This window comes from Theropithecus gelada, chromosome 14, assembly GCF_003255815.1.
Source record: "Theropithecus gelada isolate Dixy chromosome 14, Tgel_1.0, whole genome shotgun sequence".
In the NCBI taxonomy this organism is placed as follows: Eukaryota; Metazoa; Chordata; class Mammalia; order Primates; family Cercopithecidae; genus Theropithecus; species Theropithecus gelada.
In genome coordinates this window covers 50,602,761-50,621,270 of record NC_037682.1, presented here as the reverse complement: position 1 = coordinate 50,621,270, position 18,510 = coordinate 50,602,761, and the positions used below count along the sequence as shown (strand labels likewise).

Sequence of the window (18,510 nt, the reverse complement as noted above, 5' to 3'; positions counted from 1 at the left end):
ACAAAAGCACTGGCAGGCTCTACATTAAATACATATTTCTTCTACAATCTCCCACCATATCTAAAATACCTCTAAAGTCCAAACTCATTTATTTGGGTTTTAATTTCTTCTGTAGTCCTCTATTAAACTGGACTGGTACCACACAGTTCATTAATGACAATACCTGATCAGAAGGGAGCTGGTTTCTGGAACCAAGGCCCCCCAGGACAGAAGCCAGATGAAGTCAGGAAGGGATAAAAGTACCTGCTACTAAACAAGATGCTCTGCTTAGGGCATCCATGACTCTTCTTAGCATTTTAAGCAACACCCATCATTTGCACCTTTGTGTCTCTCAACAGAGAATTTTACCCCAGAAGTCATAAAATCTTGAAAAGCAATCATGACTAGTGCTTGTTTCTGCTCCAGTACTATTTTAAGACACATCTGTGTTCATTTGGCTTTATGATGCTGTGACTTTTATTCTAATACACACATTGATTTGATTAAACCAAGTTCAGGGATAAGGCAAATATACATCCTTGCTCCCGAAAACATCCAGGCACTTTCAGCGTCTTTCAGCACAGATGAGGTAGGGTTGGGGCTGCAATGTCATGCCTAACCTCGGCTTCAGATCTGGAACTAGTTCATATGGAAAATGCAAATGAAACCTCTGAAGCAATGCTGTGAAAAACAAGAACATTTCCATCCGAGCCAACTGTTCTCCAAGACAATGTCTTCTCCCTAAACAGAAAAAGCAGATATAATAATTTTTTAAACCCACAGTCTTTACCAAAATTAATGTCTAATATTTGGGTGTCATTCAGGAAATCTGGAACTTAAAGAAAGTAAGAGGGAATTATGTTTATTAAAGGATTCTCTTAAATCTCAAAGAATAGGATTTGACACTTCAGCTCCTAGAACCCATACATTTACCTCCTTTTGTCAGACCATGGACTTTTGTAAGACTTTAGTTCCATCTCCCACTTCCCTCCCATGCTGCAACAGAGCCTAAGATATGCCACAAAAGATCTAATTTGAGGTGAGACATTTTGCTCAAGAAAAGTCCGCTTCATTTCAACTAAGTGTGTTCTTCCCCAATGAAGGGGAAGAGTTTCTAGTCCATTTTCCATGGGTCTTTTGTACCTTTTCACAGAAGCAGCAATATTTTCCTAGTTGAAGATGAAATACAATAACCAGAAGCCAAGATAGTGAGATTCTAGTTTTACTTAAGTGACTGTATCTTTTCCCTCTCTGGGTTACTGGCTTCTCATTCCACAAGTTTTGATTATGGGCGAAAAAGCCAGAGGCAAAAACAGTTTTAGAAGAAGCCAGGGGTTCTCAAAAGTCCATCTATAGTTGATAAATTAAGGCTTATATTAAGCAGAAACAGGTGTTAATTACTTCCAATTAAATCATTCTCTCCTGTAAGAATCAGTTCTGTGTTTTTAGAATTGGGATATTTAATTCTACAAGAGGATGCTTCAGATTAAGATGCTATATCTAATGAATTATCATTATCCTTTATTCTAAAGTTACGCCCCTGTGAAAGTTCTCTTACCTAGGGAAAAAGGAACCAAAGCTTCCTTCTTGGCAAAATATCCACTGCTGTCCAGAAATCGCTCAGGATGGAACACTTCTGGGTCTCTCCAGTACTTTTCATCAAAGTGTACAGAATAAAGATTTGTAATTACTGTTGTGCCTTTAGGAATGGAATAACCACGTACAACTGCATCTTCAGAGGTTGCATGGAAAATCCCTAATGGAACTATATTACAGAATCTCAAAACTTCATGCAAAACTGCCTCAGTATAAGGCATTTTGAATTTGTCGTCCCAAGAAGGCTTCCCATTGGGGCCCATAATTAAATCAATCTCTTTCTGAACTTGTCCTGTCAGAGAAAAAGTATTCAAGTTATTATGCAATTCTTAGAATTATAGCTAAAGTTATTTCCCTCTGGAATAAAATAAATGATAACCAATAACAAGCCAATAGGATACAGATACATCCAGATTCAGATTTTTTATTATCTGGGCATTCTGTTGAAATATATGCTATATATCTTGTACTAATAGTACCCAGTGCTCTGGGTAGCTCTATTGTGAAAGACATAAGTAATAAGAATAAACATCAAACAAACCTAGAATTGGAGTAAGAAAAATAGTAAAACATAAAATTAGTTTTTTAAATTCTATCAGAGTTCAGGTTCCAGCTCTGCCACTTGCAGATACAGCGTTTTTTCTCATTTATAACATAAGCATAATAAGACCTCTTTCAGAGATTTTTTTTACATGAATTGAGATAATAGATTTGAAAACTCTTTTTTGTAGCTATTAAATATTTCTATCCTTGGCTGGCATAGCAGGAGTTCCTAAAGAAAATGTATTGTGCATGGCTAAGACTCAAAAACATGTATGAACCCTACATGTAAGGATAGACCCTGAGATCATCAAGAGAATCCTCACCTTGAATATTAGGATAAAGGGCCATGAAAAGAATCGCCCACCGTAGCACATTGGTTGTAGTTTCAGTTCCAGCAATGATGAGTTCACCCACTGAGAAAATTAGGTTTTCTTTGGAGAAAGTAGATGATGGGTCATTTTTACCTTGATCCATCTCATCAAAATAAGCATCAACAAAATGCTGAGGTAGCTGAGGCTTTCTGTTGACTGAAGCTTTTTCAATGAGTCTGGAGAGAAAATCATAGACCACAGATGCATTTCTAAACAGCTGTTGATGTTTTCCAAAAGGCAGGATGCCAATCCATGGAAAGGCATTATACAAGAAGACCGAGGCACTGGCAGCTAGTTCCACATTTTCACTAAATAACTCAATCATGTGCTGAAAATCGGTGTCTTCATAAGTGAATCGTTCTCCAAAAATGATCAGATTGGTTATGTTTGAAACAGCATTCGTTATTAATTGTTTAAAGTCAAAAGGTCTACCTTTGTAAGTTTCAATAGCATCAGTGAAAAATTTGGTTTCTTCCAAGATTTTAGATTCAAAAGACTTTTGGCCATATCCAAAATATCGAAAGCTGTTTACAGCTAATCGCCTGTGATCGACCCATCCTTGGCCATATCTGGAATTGAGTAGGCCTGAAAAAAAAATTAAAATATTGTATAATTCCTACTTCTCTGTATCTAAAAAATGAAAGGGAACAAAATTTTTTAATGGATGGTTAGTCATCCTTCTGCAAATTATACTCCTATATAACTACATGGTTGGGTCCTGTTCTCAGCAACTCATTAGCCAGAGTATTATAACAGATAAAGGTTTTCTACTCCTTATCTATAGACTGGTAGAAAAGACCTATAATTGCACCACCACAAGAAGCTAGTCAGTCTTGTGTAATTTAACCTGGTGAAATAGGGCCAGGTGACTATATATTATCCAAATTTTACCATAAGCCTAATTTACCAAAGAGAAATGACCGCATGTTCAATGGGCAAAATTTTATCTTAGACTAAACAAACACCTAAAAAATCATCCTTCTAGGATTAGAAATTTTCTGCTTAAAAGAGAATGGATTTTAGAATATAAATTTCCTCCTGTTAAAGGGATATGGTAGACAATCAAGAAACTATGACAGGGGTAGGGAACTCTGAATGAGCTGTCAATATAGTCAAAATGCTGAAGTCAAAAGAAGGGCAAACATGAAGCTCAAACTTTTCTAATGCTGATATTGCCTACCTTAAAATTTCAGAGTCTCCACAATGTATCTGCTGTTTTGATGTGGCTACTATGGAAAATTTCCCCCTTAAATTAATTCAACATCTTCAGTGCACATATTTCTGTAACATGTACTTCACTCAAAATTTCACTCATTACTGGGACACGGTTGTACCTATGATAAATTTAACACTGATATGTGATTCCCAATGTTGGAGGTGGGGCATGGTGGGAACTGATTGGATCATAGGGGCAGATCCCTTATGAATGGTCTTACAACAGCCTCTTGGTGATAAGTGAGTTCTTGCTCACTTAATGTGAGATCTGGTTGTTTAAAAGTTAAGGACTCTCCCTACTCGCTCTGTTGCTCCCACTCTTGCCATATGACATGCTGGCTTTCTCCAATGCCTTCTGCCATGATTGCGAGCTTCAGGAGAAGCAGATGGCCTCAGCAGAAGCAGATGCCAGCACCATGCTTTCTATAAAGTGTACAGAACCATGAGCCAATTAAACCTCTTTTCTTTATAGGTTACCCAGCCTTGGGTATTTCTTTATAGCAATATAAAATGGACTAACACAACCCACAATGAAAAATGTCACATTCTCTTGTGTACATGAGGTACACACAAAATTTACATTCCAACAACTTATTGTGCAATAATTTTTGAATGTAGAGCTTATTAAAAAGTTACTATATGTGAGGGGGTCATTAGTGCTGTGTAGCAATCTTACATTCCCATAGTCCATTCTTTTTTCTTTTTTTTTTTTTTTTTTTGAGACGGAGTCTTGCTCTGTCATCCAGGCTGGAGTGCAGTGGCCGGATCTCAGCTCACTGCAAGCTCCTCCTCTCGGGTTCACGCCATTCTCCTGCCTCAGCCTCCCCAGTAGCTGGGACTACAGGCACCCGCCACTTCGCCCGGCTAGTTTTTTGTATTTTTTAGTAGAGACGGGGTTTCACCGTGTTAGCCAGGATGGTCTCGATCTCCTGACCTCATGATCCGCCCGTCTCGGCCTCCCAAAGTGCTGGGATTACAGGCTTGAGCCACCGCGCCCGGCCCATTCTTTTTTCTATACTCCCAGATGACTATTCGTTCAACAAATATTCATTTAACATGTATTTGTGGAACACCTACTATGTTCCAGGCAATGTTCTAAGTGTCAGGAATGTATCAGGGAACAAAAGAAGCAAAGATCCCTACCCTCACAGAGCTTAGACACTAGTAGGAGAGACAGACAAAACAACAAATAAATTATATAGCAAGTAAAAAGATATAGGGTAGTCAGCAAAAGGCTCACTGAGAAGATGACATTGAGTAAAGACTCACAGGAGATGAGGAAGTGAAACAAGCAAATACCTGAGGAAAGACCACTGTAGTTAGAAGGAACAGCTAGTGCAATGGTGCCAAGATGAAACCAGCCCTAGAGAAATATGTGCACATGGGATATATACACAAGAAGGTACAGAGGAGCACTGTTTATAATAACCCTACACTGGCTAAGCTGTGTGCCTGGGCATGACGCTGGGCCCACCCAAAAGGCAACTTTTTTCCATTCACACAGTGGGCTAATAGTGGCCATGATTTTCTACTTCCAAGGTCAGTACATAGTAACTTAAAGCAACACATAATTTTCTACCTGGTTTTTAAAAATCTTAAGTCAAATCCTTTATGATGAAAATAGTCTAAACAATAAATTTACAGCTTTGAAAAATATATACTTTGTCTCAAATATTACTGTGATTGCATCATCTTTCATTTTCATCATCTTTTTAAAGGTCTATTATAATTGTGGCTTCTTATTTGGTCTAATTGCTTGTTTTTTATTTATATTACTGCTTTCAAGTATCATTATACCCTGGCCTGAGAATTCAGTCTTTTACAATTTGTGCTTTCTCTGCATTAGTTGATTTCCTTTGTGATGTAATATAGGAGTTTTATTTTTGTCTTTTCAATCAATGTCTTTAGTTTTTGCCTATGTAAGCAAGATATTGTTAAATTTTTCTTTGAAATTAAATGTGAAACTCATATTAGAGAATTTAGGATACAACTTTAGTAAAAAGTCTTATACTATTAACTATTAAAACCACTGTATGTGATTTGAACATTCTATTTTAGGCTGTCTGTTGCTGCTTTCTTCTTACCGATTTTGTCAATTTTCAGTCTCTCCCCCTTGTTGAATATGGAATCTCCAACACTGATCAATACTAAACCATACAGAACGCTAGTCCTTTACACAAGCCATGCAACTCTACACCTACTAATCACAGTGATTAGTAGTCAAGAAAGCTGTTTCAAGTTCTGTAAGCTTTTAAGTAAAACGATAGTAAAAATGTCATCAAGTACTCAAGACTGGGTTCAAAAGGGCACTTTGGATTCAAGTGCAAGTATGTGTTTATTCCTAACTTGTTTCACAAAACCTGCAGATGTTATTAGGTGCTGATTCTTTAAAAGTTTATAATACTTATTAGAGCTGAACCACAACAGAATTAGCAATGTACTGGTCTAAAATATGAAAGTAGTACAGCCTGAAAGGTCCTCAGATACCAGGTTATATAAGTAAATAGTTTCTTATTAATCAGTACAAAATAATCCCAACTCTATGCACTAAAACTTAAAATAAGAAATGTGATTTAAAATAGCTTAGTAAATCACTAAATAGGTGCAAATAAACATACCTCCCATTTTTGTCATCTTCATGAATAAAGGAAGGCATGGTCTGTCTGCAAAAATTCCACTTTGATGAACAAGGCATTCCTTTACTACATCATAGCCATTTAGAACCACAGTTGATATGCCTCCAAGATCTAAACTGAAGATCTTTGAGAAGAGAGAAGAAAAACAACATTTAAATGGCAGAATGTATGGAGAAATATAACCATGGAAATCTACAAGTGGTAAGTGTGGCTTTTCCAGGATTTGTTACGTCCCTGAAAATATAGGCAGTTATTACTCACCTGACAATGTTCAGAGTGCCCTCCTTCTATAAGCCATGCAAAACTGTGTGATTTCATTATGCCATTCAGTGCCTGAAGTCACAATCTTACCAAAGGTATAATGAAAAGGGTACTGGACTTGGCAGGCCTGAGTCTAGTTTAAGGTTTGCCATTAAAGAGATATAAGACTCTGGGCAGAACACTTAACCTATTTGGGCTTCAGTATTGCCATAGAAAATATATTTGATATACATGCTCTCTTATGATTCATTCTACCTCAAAATGTTCAATGATATCTAGGAATCTCCTTCTATTTCCAAGATGAATGAGGCTAAGTGAGGGAGAGGATTGTCAAAGACCTGAGAGACAACTTTGAAGTATAAACATATTGTAACTAAGCCCATTTGTATTTGGCTCTCTGTATTCCACAAAGGGAATGAACAGGGCTCTAAGGGAACCTAACCTTGGAGGAAAGGCATTTACCACATAGGTTAGGTAGTTGCCTCTCACTTAAGGGGAAGGCAAAACAGAATCCATTCCATGCCTTGCTGGAGTTGTCTGCCCTGTGCCTCACCTCAGGTTCACTTACAATGTCACACCTCCTGTAGTCTATTCTAGCTAACCCAATGTAAGAGCCTAGTCCAGTGAGAGAACGATACTTCCTTAAGACTGCTTATTGCCATCCTTTCTGGATAGCTTTTTACAGCCAAAATACTGAGACAAGCCTTATCCCTGTGCAAACAAGTCAAAGAGATTTAGCCATGGCACACGCTACTTCAGAAGAAAACAGGAGGCTTAGCAGAGAACAAAAGTTCAGCAGAAAGTTATATCAGCAAAGGTCATGAGGACTGCCAAGTGGTAACAACTAATCAGCTGAGTAATGAGGCCACCAGAGTCTTTGGCATAAGGGTGGGCTCTGCCAACTGAGCAGTAGGTATATCCAGAACCTTGGGAAAAGAACATTGACTGCCTGCCATAAGCAGTGGTATTAGTCAAAAGTGACAACAGAAGAGTTCTAAGTAAAAGGGAATGGCTACCAGCTGAGCAAAGTGGGGACAATGCAGTAATGTAGTCCTATTAAAGGAAAGTCTCTTCGCAGAAGTGAACTTTAGCAGAGACAATAAAAAAGATGACATTCAACAAGGATAGTAAAAGAACCATGAACTTAAAGTTGTGTCACTATGAAGGCAGAACAGAGGGCAAATGTATTTCAGGATAGCGCTTCAGGGTAGAACTTCAAACTATGGACACCAGGGACCTTAAAAAGCAAGGAGGAGCCATGGTTTGAGAAAGTTGTTACACAATCCACCTTTACTCAAGAATCTGAAATAGTCCTGTATTTGAGGGTAGAACTGGAGAAATTTTTACTTGAACTAATATCTATTCCTGTATACACTGTTTTCAAGGACTTTGGTAAAGGTTTGTAACTCAAATTGTGAAAACTTATCCTTAAACTGCTTTGATCTATGGAAGGGTACAGATTAGCTTATATATTATTTGATTTATTCAATAATTTTTAGTGCCAATTATGGGCTAATTATAATGCTGGCAGAGATGTAAAGAGGAATACACAAAACATTTTCCTTGCCTTCTTCTAGATCACTCTGTGATCTCCAAGTCTCTTTCCCTCGCCCAAACCAGCCCTACTCATAATTTTTCACTCTCCCAGTTAATGACCACTCCATACATCCTTCAAGTTGTTGAGGCCCAGAACTTTGCAGTCACCCATACTGACTCATTATTTTCTTCCAAACTCCACATCCAACTGCTCAGCAGTTATGCTGTTCCTACTTTCAGAATATAAACAGAATCAATTTATTATAACCTGCAGGTGACCAATCTAAGTCACCTGCATTTCTCCCTTATAACAACAATCTCCTAACTGGCCTCCTTAATTTCATCCTTGTCTTTTTACAGGTAATTCTCAACATGGCATTCTCTTGCTTTATGGCCTTTGTTCTTGCTCTTCTCTTAGTCTAGAATGTTCTTCCTTTTCATATTCCTATAGCTTGCTCCTTCATTTCCTTTAAGTCTTTGTTCAGATGCTATCTTTGTGGTGAGACTGTTCTGATTAAGCAATTTAAAATCTGACCCACTAACATTCTCCATTCCCTTACCCTAATTTAGTTTACTTCCTGCTCTGTACTCTTTGAACATATTATATAATTTACTTAATTGTGTTTATGTATATTGTCTGTCTTCCCCCCACTAGAATATAAGCTACACAAGGGCAGGAATCTGTTTTGGTCACTGCTATATCTCTAGCACCTAGGACAGTGCACAGCATATGACAATAGAAATAGATGTTGAATTAATGAATAGTTGTAGAGATATACATTTAAGCATATTATTATAACATCATGGGCTAAGTGCTAATAACAGACAAATGTGCAAATGCTGTTGATGAAAACCATTAAGTGACTGCCACACTTTTCAACCTTTGCTTGGTTTGTTCCCTCATTTTGAAAGCTTCCCTTGACTGCCATACTATCATAACCATACCAACTCTTTAGGGACGATTCTCCATGATGCCTTTCTTGGGGCACTCTTTTTCTCTCTGCTTTGAACCACACATGGGAGTTTAGAAGCTCCCATGGCACTTATTTAACACTATCTTGGACCAGAAACATTCATATTCTTGTCTTCTGCCTGCCTGCTAAATTATAAACTCCCTAGGAGCAGTGATTTCATCTTTTTCATCTTTGAATCCTTACACAGAATCTCATTCAGTGCCGTGCATAAAGTTCTCAATAAATGCTGTAAAAATAAATTAATACACTGTCAATTCTACTTGCCTTAATGGAATAATTTTATTATCCTTAAGTCCATTACCTGAAAATAATCTGATAAAGCCACTTGTATTGGCTTTGCTAGCCAGGGAATGCCTCTCTAAATCTAGACTAAGATTAAAGTTACTGCAGAAATTTAAACATTCAGAATGAATCTCCAAGGAAATGGTAATTTTCAGTGTGATACACTTCTATATAAGATTGCCTTTAAAATGAATATATAAGTCCTGAGGACTGGCTGTTTAACTTTCAAGAATCACAAAGCAGAACTGAATTCACAGATTAACACAAAGGCGGGTATCACCTGAAGTGACTGTCCTAAGTAATTTTAAAGTCCAGTGTTTTTTGGGGTTTTTGTTTTTGTTTTGTTTTCTGTGAGCATACATCTCAAATTTAAAAGACAGTGGGAAACTAAGATTTTATTTAGAAATAAGTCCTAGGAACAACTTTTCATAACCTTTCGGAATTACAGGAGGGAACAGTCTTCTTCCACTTCCAAAAAAAGGTATAGTATTTTAACAATTTATACCAACTTTGAGAGTTTGTCAGAATTGGAATATATCTCTAAAATAATGGGAGATCTCTAGAGATGTTTCACACCAGGATAAAGATCAAATGCTGCTGTAGCCTAGAGTTAATATGTTTGGTGGTTATCAACTAAACCTAAGGCATAGTGAGGCAAACAACGTCTGTCTACTCTTTGATGCATATTCTTTTTCATGTTTGCTCCTTTCAGTTTTTCCTCTGCCCCACTGCAGCTAATAACAGTTTAGTCCTATTTCATTTGTAGTCAAGAGCTTTCTCCATAAAGAACCATGGTTCCCTCAAAAGTGGTACCAGCAATAAAACTAGCTGCTCATGCCCAATTCTTATCTATTGAACCGATCTAAATATCTCAAGACGACAGTCTAGTACGTTTATAATTTGTAACCTATGATAGGGGACTTAGACAACCCCCTGCCCAAAATAAATATTCATAGTAATACGGAGTGTCTTTCAGTTCAAATACTTATATAAGAAACGTTTAATTCCCTTTTCTGTGAGAAACCATTTCAAATAACTTGTTTAAAAATACTTTCAAACTTGGAGGTCGAACAAACCTGTTCTGGGTATAGAAACTAATAACATAGGCCAGGCGCGGTGGCTCACGCCTGTAATCCGAGCACTTTGGGAGGCCAAGGCGGGTGGATCACAAGGTCAGGAGATCGAGACCATCCTGGCTAAGAGAGTGAAACCCCGTCTCTACTAAAAAATACAAAAAATTAGCCAGGCGTGGTGGCGGGCGCCTGTGGTCCCAGCTACTCGGGAGGCTGAGGCAGGAGAATGGCGTGAACCCGGGAGGCGGAGCTTGCAGTGAGCCGAGATGGTGTCACTGCACTCCAGCCTGGACGACAGAGTGAGACTCATCTCAAAAAAAAAAAAGAAAAAAGAAAAAAAAAAAGAAACTAATAACACATACAATAACCAAGAACACTTGAGTAGCACTTTACTGTTTTCCGTTGTTATTCTCACTAACGAGATGAAAAAAAACAAACTCAGAACAGGGGTCAAGTTTTGTCTGGCAGAAGACCCGATCTCTAGTCTTATGCTTTCACATTTTGAATAAACTCAATTCTGGGAGAACTGTCGGCTGGAAAATAAGATCTAAGAATTATACATACTTTTGTTACCTCGTCCAGCTTACCTTTAACAACGTAAACTATTAGTGAGTCGTGAAAGGAACGTAAACCATTAGTGACTTTCTATTCTAGAAACCTAGACCAATTTTTTTTTTTTTTTTTTGAGAAGGAGTCTTGCTCTGTCGCCCAGGCTGGAGTGCAGTGGCGAGATAGCTCATTGCAAGCTCCTCCTCCCGGGTTCATACCATTCTCCTGCCTCAACCTCCCGAGCACCTGGGACTATAGGCGCCCCCACTACGCCCGGCTAATTTTTTGTATTTTTTTAGTAGGGACGGGGTTTCACCGTGTTAGCCAGGGTGGTCTTGATCTGCTGACTTCGTGATCCGCCTGCCTGGGCCTCCCAAAGTGCTGGTATTACAGACGTGAGCCACCGCGCCCGGGCACCTAGCCCAATTCTTGTAAAAATTGGTTTAAGTAAGGATTTAAGGTCAAACCTGAAATACCACAGTTGCCAAACATCCCTGTACTTTTCCTTCAAAACACTGACCACAGCCTGTGGTCGATAAAGAGATTAGTTTTCTCTCCCACTCATCTGCCAACTCCTTAAAAGGCTGTATCTGCCTTTTTCACCGCTAGCGTCAGGCCTGTAGTTGCATATAAATAAGTGTAATTCAAAACAAAACAGGTAAAGCTCTGGTCAGGCCCCGTGGAAACTCCTGCCCCCTCCGGACTTCAGGACACCCACACACATGCGGGGGTCGCCTTTTCCGCTGCCAGTCACAAGGCATTTCCGTGCTGCTTTCTCCTCCGCAGATTGAGGAGGAGCTAAGTACCGACCTCACCGGCTGGTTGTGAGTTTTAAATGAGTCACCAAGTTGGCAGTGACAGTGGCACACAGAAGGCGCCTTTTAAGTATCTGCTAAGGGGCCGTTCCCAGCCAGTCAGAACGGCATTGCCATCTGTGCTGTGGGACCCCCGCAGCGGATTTTAGTCATCAGTTCATTCACGCGTTCACAATCATTTCCCAGGGCCAGCTTCTCAGTTAGGGGCGTTCCCCTGCGTTCTCCATTCTCACAGCAAACGCCTACACCAGTAGTTCATCGACTGCAAACACCGAAGAACCTGTTATTAACCATCTAGAATTTAACACGCCTTAATTTTCCGACAAGCCGCGTGCAGCTTCCACAGAGCTGCGAGGCCGACTCGCAAGACGCCCGCCCTGAGGGCAGGGGTCCAACCTGGACCTGAAGTGGCTCCGCGGCCGGCGAGCCAAACGGCGCAGGCGCAGGAGCAAGAACTCGAGCGGTAGCGGGAAAATCAGGCCTGGATCGCCTCGGGGCCTCGGCCCGGAGTGGGTCACCGACAGGGGCGGGGCTCCCCTTGCAGGGGGCACGGCGTCGAGGACTCCTCCCTTCCACAGCCTGGAAGCGGATGTCCCTCAACGGGCAGCCGGCATGTGGAGAGGTCCCTATTACTCGGCTCACGAGCGGCCATAAGTCCAACCAGGAAGGCCCTGGCCAGCCCGGGCCAGTCTGGCGGCCCTCCCTGCCCGGGACCCGTCGGAGCGGTACCTCTCCGTACACCTGGCTCTGCTTTCTCATGTAGACATGGGGAAGCTCGGCTGAGGAGGCCAGGGAATAGATGTTGCCGATAAATGGCAGCCCCGGCGGCCCCGGAGGGAAGCCCATCGGCCTCCTCAGCTTCAGCAGCTGGCGGACCCCCAGCGCGAAAAGCAGCAAGAAGAGCGCGCCGCCGAGCGCCGCTGCGCCCTCTTCACCTCCCCAAAGTTTCCACATCTGCCCGAGCTGGGGGTGCGAACGCCACGGCCGCCCTGAGTCCCTGGCACTCCAGCCTCCAGCCCTGCCGTACTCCCATTGGCAGGATACTCTCAGGTCCCGCCCTAGCTCCGTGGCCATTGGCTGACTGAGTGAGCGCTCAGGTCCCCTCGGGACGACGACCCTGCAGCTTTGCGCGGCTCGGAGTCGGCTCTGCGGAGCGGGTAGCCGGTGCTACCCTTTGGAGGTGGCGCGGCTCTAGGCGGAGCAATGAGCCTGGAGGCCGTTTTCCAGAATGTTGACACCAGAATGTTGACGAGGTGTCAGGACGGCCTCATTCACTGGGGTAGGCGGATCCTGCCTCTCTGGGGCCAGCCCTTTCTTAAAGTGTCTTTTTAAGTACCAGGTCTGCTCATTTCATTTCAGACTAGGAAAACTGGAGAGGTGATCAACACTGCAGTCTTTAGCCGAACCTGATACTTTTCAGAATTTCCAGTAGAAAACTGACCCATCAGTAGTAAAAGAAAGTAATTTTACTGTTTTGTCCTGTTTTACTATTTTTCTCCTGTTAATGTATTTTTGTGTGTGATCTTTTAAGAATTGTGATGATTGAGCAGTTTATGTGATTAACTCAGTTTACCTATATTTGACCCCTCTCTGGTCTTTCCAAACTGATTACTTACTGGCAATCACGGAACTCTTGTCTGCACTTGTTCACGGAGAGTATTTACTATTCAAGATTTCTGCCTCCACTGCTTGGAATTAAGCAACTGATTTCATATTATTCTTGCTAATTCTGTTTTTATTCCTGTTTTCTACTGGACAGTTCCTTGCAACACAGGACTTACTGCGTTTGGGACTCTTCTAACAGCTGCCCTCTAATTGTGATTTAGAAGGGCATGAGTTTTATGGTCCTCGTTACCTTACGGCTCATTCACACAGCAAATATTAATTGAATGTCTACTGTGTTCCCATGTCCTAAGCGATGGAGATACATAGGTGAATAAGAGCAACAAAATCCCACCCTTTCTAGAACTTACATTCTTATGAGAGGGAAGAGCAATAAAATGGAAATACAATAAATTTAGATAATCATCAGCAAACAAAAAGTGCATTATAGAAAATGCCTGGTGGTTTGGGAGATATTTTAGCAAGCAAGGGCTGTCAAGGAAAGTCTTATTAGGAAGATGACGTTGGAGCTGAGATCAACTGCTAAAGAGGTGTATTTGTTTCCTACCACTGTTGTAACAAATTACCCCCAATTTGATGGCTTAAAAATCACACAAATTTATTTTCTTACAGTTTTTGAGGTATGAAGTCCAAAGTGAGTCTTCCTGGGCTGACAGAGAGGTGTTAGTGGGACTTCATTCCTTCTAGAGACTGTAGGAGAGATTCTATTTCCTTGTCTTTTTCAGCTTCTAGAGGCTGCCCACATTCCTTGACTTTCATCCCCCATTCCTTCCTCTTCAAGGCAATTAATGTCAGTTCAGATCCTTCCAACATGGCTGTCTCAATGATCTACTTATAAGGATCATTGTGATGATATTGGGCCCACCTGGATAATCTCCGGCTCAGGGTCAGCTGATTAGCCCTTTAATTCCATCTGCAACCTTAATTCTTCTTGCCATGAAACCTAACATATTCACAGTTCTAGGGATTAGTATGTGGACATATGGGGGGAGGGGAGCATTATTCTGCCTACTATAGAAGGGAAATTTGAGGCAGATATGGGGGAAAATATTCCAAACAGAGGAAATATCAAGGGCAAAGGCATCATGTACTAAGCAAATCTTGTCCTCTGAGAGTGTTTCCAATTTCTCTACATCTCCCATGCAAGGACACTGCGGAAGTCAGCAAGTTAGTCAGGGCTTTTAGTTTTTCTGTTTAACTGACTTGTGACCATCCCCAGGGGCTGAAGTTACCCCCCCAGGGCATGTGTCACAGGATCTCTAGCCACAGAATATCTACCTGCTGCCTATTACAAATGCCTATTAAGAGATTCCTTAAAATTCTTATCAATCAATAATCTAATAAAATGAAAAAATAATTGTGAGAGATCGTTACTAAACTTGGTCTCTAATTTCTTACCAAAGGCCAGTGGAGATGACACAGGATGGATATTGGGACTGTGGATGGGAGGCAATGCTGCTGAGGCACCAGGAGCTGGGGAAGATCACCTATGGGATGCCTGAGATCAACCCTGCCTTTGCAGCACCAGGAGGCTTACAGATTTTGGTCTGGCCACAGCCGTTATACAGTACAGGTACTTGGTTCAGGAGTGGGCCCCCTGCCGTCATTTATTTTCAGAAAGGATTAATTTTCATTACAAAAATATCCTCCAATTCACTTAAATTAAGGAGCATTCCTTCTTTGGCATTCTTTCCCTGGCTACGTAGCAGAGGAGAGCTGAGTTACCCCAAGGCAGCCATGTCTGACTGACAGCACTGATGAAATGTTCCCCGCCCCACCCCACCCCAGCGCTCCTTGAGGGATAATAGGTGGGGGATTCTCAGGAATAACTGTAAGTCTTTCAGGACACAGAGCCTTCCCTGTGACAGTTTATCATGTTCTCTCAGCTCAACAAAGATAAATCTCTCCCTTATTCCCCCTTCTTGCATTTGCTCTTTGAGTGATAGCAAACAATCAATAATGTTTGTCTATGGCTTTTATCATGACAGGAAGGTTTAGGGGAGCAGGAAGTGAAGTATTTCACTGTTTCATGGCTGAGATCTCATCTTCAGTACTCGGGGTGGAATGGGTGAACACCCTGTATAGGGCTTTGCCATTTATATGTGCAGAACGGTAATGGTTTTAACAGAGAACAGCAGTGCTGTGCCAGAATCAGAACCTCTTTCTGGGCCTTTGGGAACTGAACCAAAGCTCCAGGACTCATCCTGAGGGGCAGTATCTCCTGGGGTCCCTTTCTGTTCTTGAAAGGCTGCAGCCCTGGCCTGGGCCATCAGTGTTGTCCCAGAGAGCTCCCAACACAGAGTGATGCAATCAGCGCAAATGTGCCTCCTTTGCACGTTCCATTATGTGCACTCTCAGTGTGTTTCATCAGAATTGAAGGAAGTGAGAGTCAGAGGAAGTACCAAGCTGAGCCATATTGGAGCCTGAGCTAAAAGAAAAAAGTCAATAATACTTATCCTGCCTTATTAAAAAGTTGATGTCTTGTTCATAATGGGTTTTTGCCTCAATTTTGATTTTAAAGTGTTGCATTAAAGTGTTATCTTGATTCTGGGCTTCTTGGAGCCCTCTTAAATTCTGTTCCCAAGGTGAATTCCTCACTTGCCTTATCCTAGTCCTTGTGCTCAGAGGTAGGGTACCCAAATGAAGACTTTGATTACAAAATGGTGTGTAGAAACTGAGTTTGTGCACTTGGATATTCATTATGCTCTTGGGAGCCAGGCACTGAGGTGGGGCTGGCAGACCAGTAGCACTTCTGGGTGAGATTAGGAACCTTATGAAAGTCTCCCTGTGACCACTTTAAAAAGTCCTCCCCACCCCACTTGCCTGAAGTTCAGTCTTTACAAATTAAATGATACGAATGGAACATTCCCTATAACAGGCTAGTTGGAAAATGCAAAATCTGGTGTCAGGAGAGTACAGTAATAGGAAGTTCCTAAAAATGCCTATACATGAATGAATTTAATCCCACATTTACAGGCAAGGCCTAATGGGAGATATGATGACATGGATTTATTGGAGGTGGTGGCATGGTGATGATGGTGGTGGTGGGTGTTGGGACTTAAGAAGAGGATGCAGAAGGGGAAAGGAAGTTTTACAGAGAAACTTCTTTCCCTTCACAGTTTTTCCAAAGGCACATTTTTTCCAAATCACATTTCTCAGAACCAGGAGTTATTCCTGCCATTTCCTAGGGATACTCAGCCAACCAATCCTTGCCACTTCCTCCCATCCAGCTCCCCAGTGAGCCATCTTCTGTCATGATATCTTGTATTCCTTTCCTTGTGTTACAAAAAAATAGAAATCTAAAAGTGCATGAACAATTCATGATCTTGTTGAAGACCCTCTTCCAAATGCAGTAACAGAGAGTCAGAGGAAGTTTAGTGTTCTGTCCAAGGTCACACAAGATAGCACCAGTAGAACCAGAATTCTGGGCTCTGGACTTGCCATGTGTTCTTTCAGTCATTCACCACAAATGTATTGGGCACCTACTAGATTAGATGCTGGGGATATAATGGCGAGCAAAATCAGTCATGGTCCCTATGTTCCTGGGGTTTACAGTCTACTGGGGGATGCCAACACCGGTCAAATAATCACAAGTAAATTTATTATTTATGTTTGCAAGTATTACTATGTTTTCAAGATGCCAAACATTTCTGTTTTCTGAATTAAAGAAACAGTTCTACAAGTGTGCAAAACACAGGAAATGTGCTCAGTCTTGGGGGTCAGTAATTGTAGTCTGCACCAAACAACCAGCTTATACCCAGGGACTTCCTCATGATTGTGTTCATTGAAGATGTTACTACAATTCTTCCCTACCAACTGGTCTCATTTGGGACACTGAGTGAAGGGAAAGGAAAGTAATAAAATTCTCTATTTAAAATTCATGAATATCACTCAGAGAGACATTTAAGTCTTAATTTAAAGCTTTCTTCTGCTTTGCAAATGATTTTCATAAACATTCTTATATTGTGCTTCTGAAAACAGTAGATTTGAAGAAGCAAAGTAATAGTAGATTGAATTGTTGTTAGAGATAGCCACACCAACCATTCTGGAGACATCTGACAATCTGATAATGAAAAAGGAAACAATAATTATAAAATACAGATGTAACGAACCAAAAAGCTCAGGAGTCTGAGATCATTTCGGGTAGAGAATATCAATACCACACATCTCAAAGCCTGAGAACATCACGTGTATGACAACAGAACACATTAATTCATGTTCTCATTAAATGAACATCCTCATCAAAGAAGATTAAAATTATTTAAGAACATTCTAATTTGAGAGTACAGAGGAAGTATATATGTATTTTTGAAAGATTTGGCTACATTTCAAAAACAGAAAAAATTCCTAGCACTTGAATAATTTAACTTTGGTTATTTAGAAAATGTTCTTTGGGAGCCCTAATACCCTGATGATGATGAAGGAGGCCCCTAGCTTTGGCTTGAAAGTTTAGTGAGGATGCCTCTGGCCCCTCTCTAGCTGGTTTTACAGGTCAATGCCCTCAGAGGACACAAGAAGAGAGTCATCTGGCCTTTGCCTCTGAACCCCAAACAATTTTTAATCGTTGTGGAATATAAGTTGAGAAATTCTTTAGTATCATTTGTGGAGGTTGTCCACCTCTCAGAGTGAACAACCTGGGCCTGTATCTGGGTACTGTGTCTTGGGTCATCACACTCAGATCATGTTCTTCAACAACTTTGAAAATTATCTTCTGATCTTCAGAAGGGGCATCTGCAGATGGTTGGTGGTACAGAGGTTTATTTCTGTGGGGTCTTAGAGACTGGCATTTTAAGCATCAGAGAGAAACCAGAGCATTTTCTGGGCCTGCAGGAGATGGTCAGTCAGACTTTCCACAGGAATACCCGGCTTACTAATTTCTGTCCATCCTCAAACCCACCCCCCTCAGGCCTGCTCCAGACCGCCTCTGTTGCAGAGCCTTACCCAAATGCTCTGGCCCATAATGCCTCTCTGCCTGTGAGCCCCTCCAGCGTTTATGCTTCTTATCGCCTAGCTCAGCATTCACTTTGCAGGGCTTTCTCTTTTTCATTTATCATTTA

General features: G+C 41.1%; 1 protein-coding gene across 2 annotated transcripts; it reads right to left on the bottom strand.

Moving 5' to 3' along the window:
* Window positions 1–428: 428 nt before the first annotated feature.
* On the bottom strand, window positions 429–12,831 carry LOC112606070 (vitamin D 25-hydroxylase). Of its 2 annotated transcripts, none has more exons than XM_025356033.1 (5): window positions 12,560–12,831; window positions 6,323–6,464; window positions 2,442–3,074; window positions 1,538–1,867; window positions 429–720 (listed from the first exon to the last, which is right to left on the bottom strand). In XM_025356033.1, exons 1-5 carry the CDS (start codon window positions 12,782–12,784, stop codon window positions 545–547), a joined length of 1,506 nt encoding a protein of 501 aa, XP_025211818.1. In that variant the 5' UTR covers window positions 12,785–12,831; the 3' UTR covers window positions 429–544. The 2 variants fall into 2 exon arrangements, with proteins under 2 accessions (XP_025211818.1, XP_025211819.1); XM_025356034.1 differs by having other exon boundaries at window positions 11,734–12,829.
* Window positions 12,832–18,510: the final 5,679 nt, after the last annotated feature.

Excerpts from the sequence above, each read along its gene's own strand:
- LOC112606070 (XM_025356033.1), bottom strand. The coding sequence starts at position 12,784 with ATGTGGAAACTTTGGGGAGGTGAAGAGGGCGCAGCGGCGCTCGGCGGC. Across the intron at positions 3,075-6,322 it reads GAAGATGACAAAAATGGGAG|GCCTACTCAATTCCAGATAT; the intron begins GTATGTTTATTT and ends TTTTTTTTTCAG. Across the intron at positions 1,868-2,441 it reads CCTTTATCCTAATATTCAAG|GACAAGTTCAGAAAGAGATT; the intron begins GTGAGGATTCTC and ends TTTCTCTGACAG.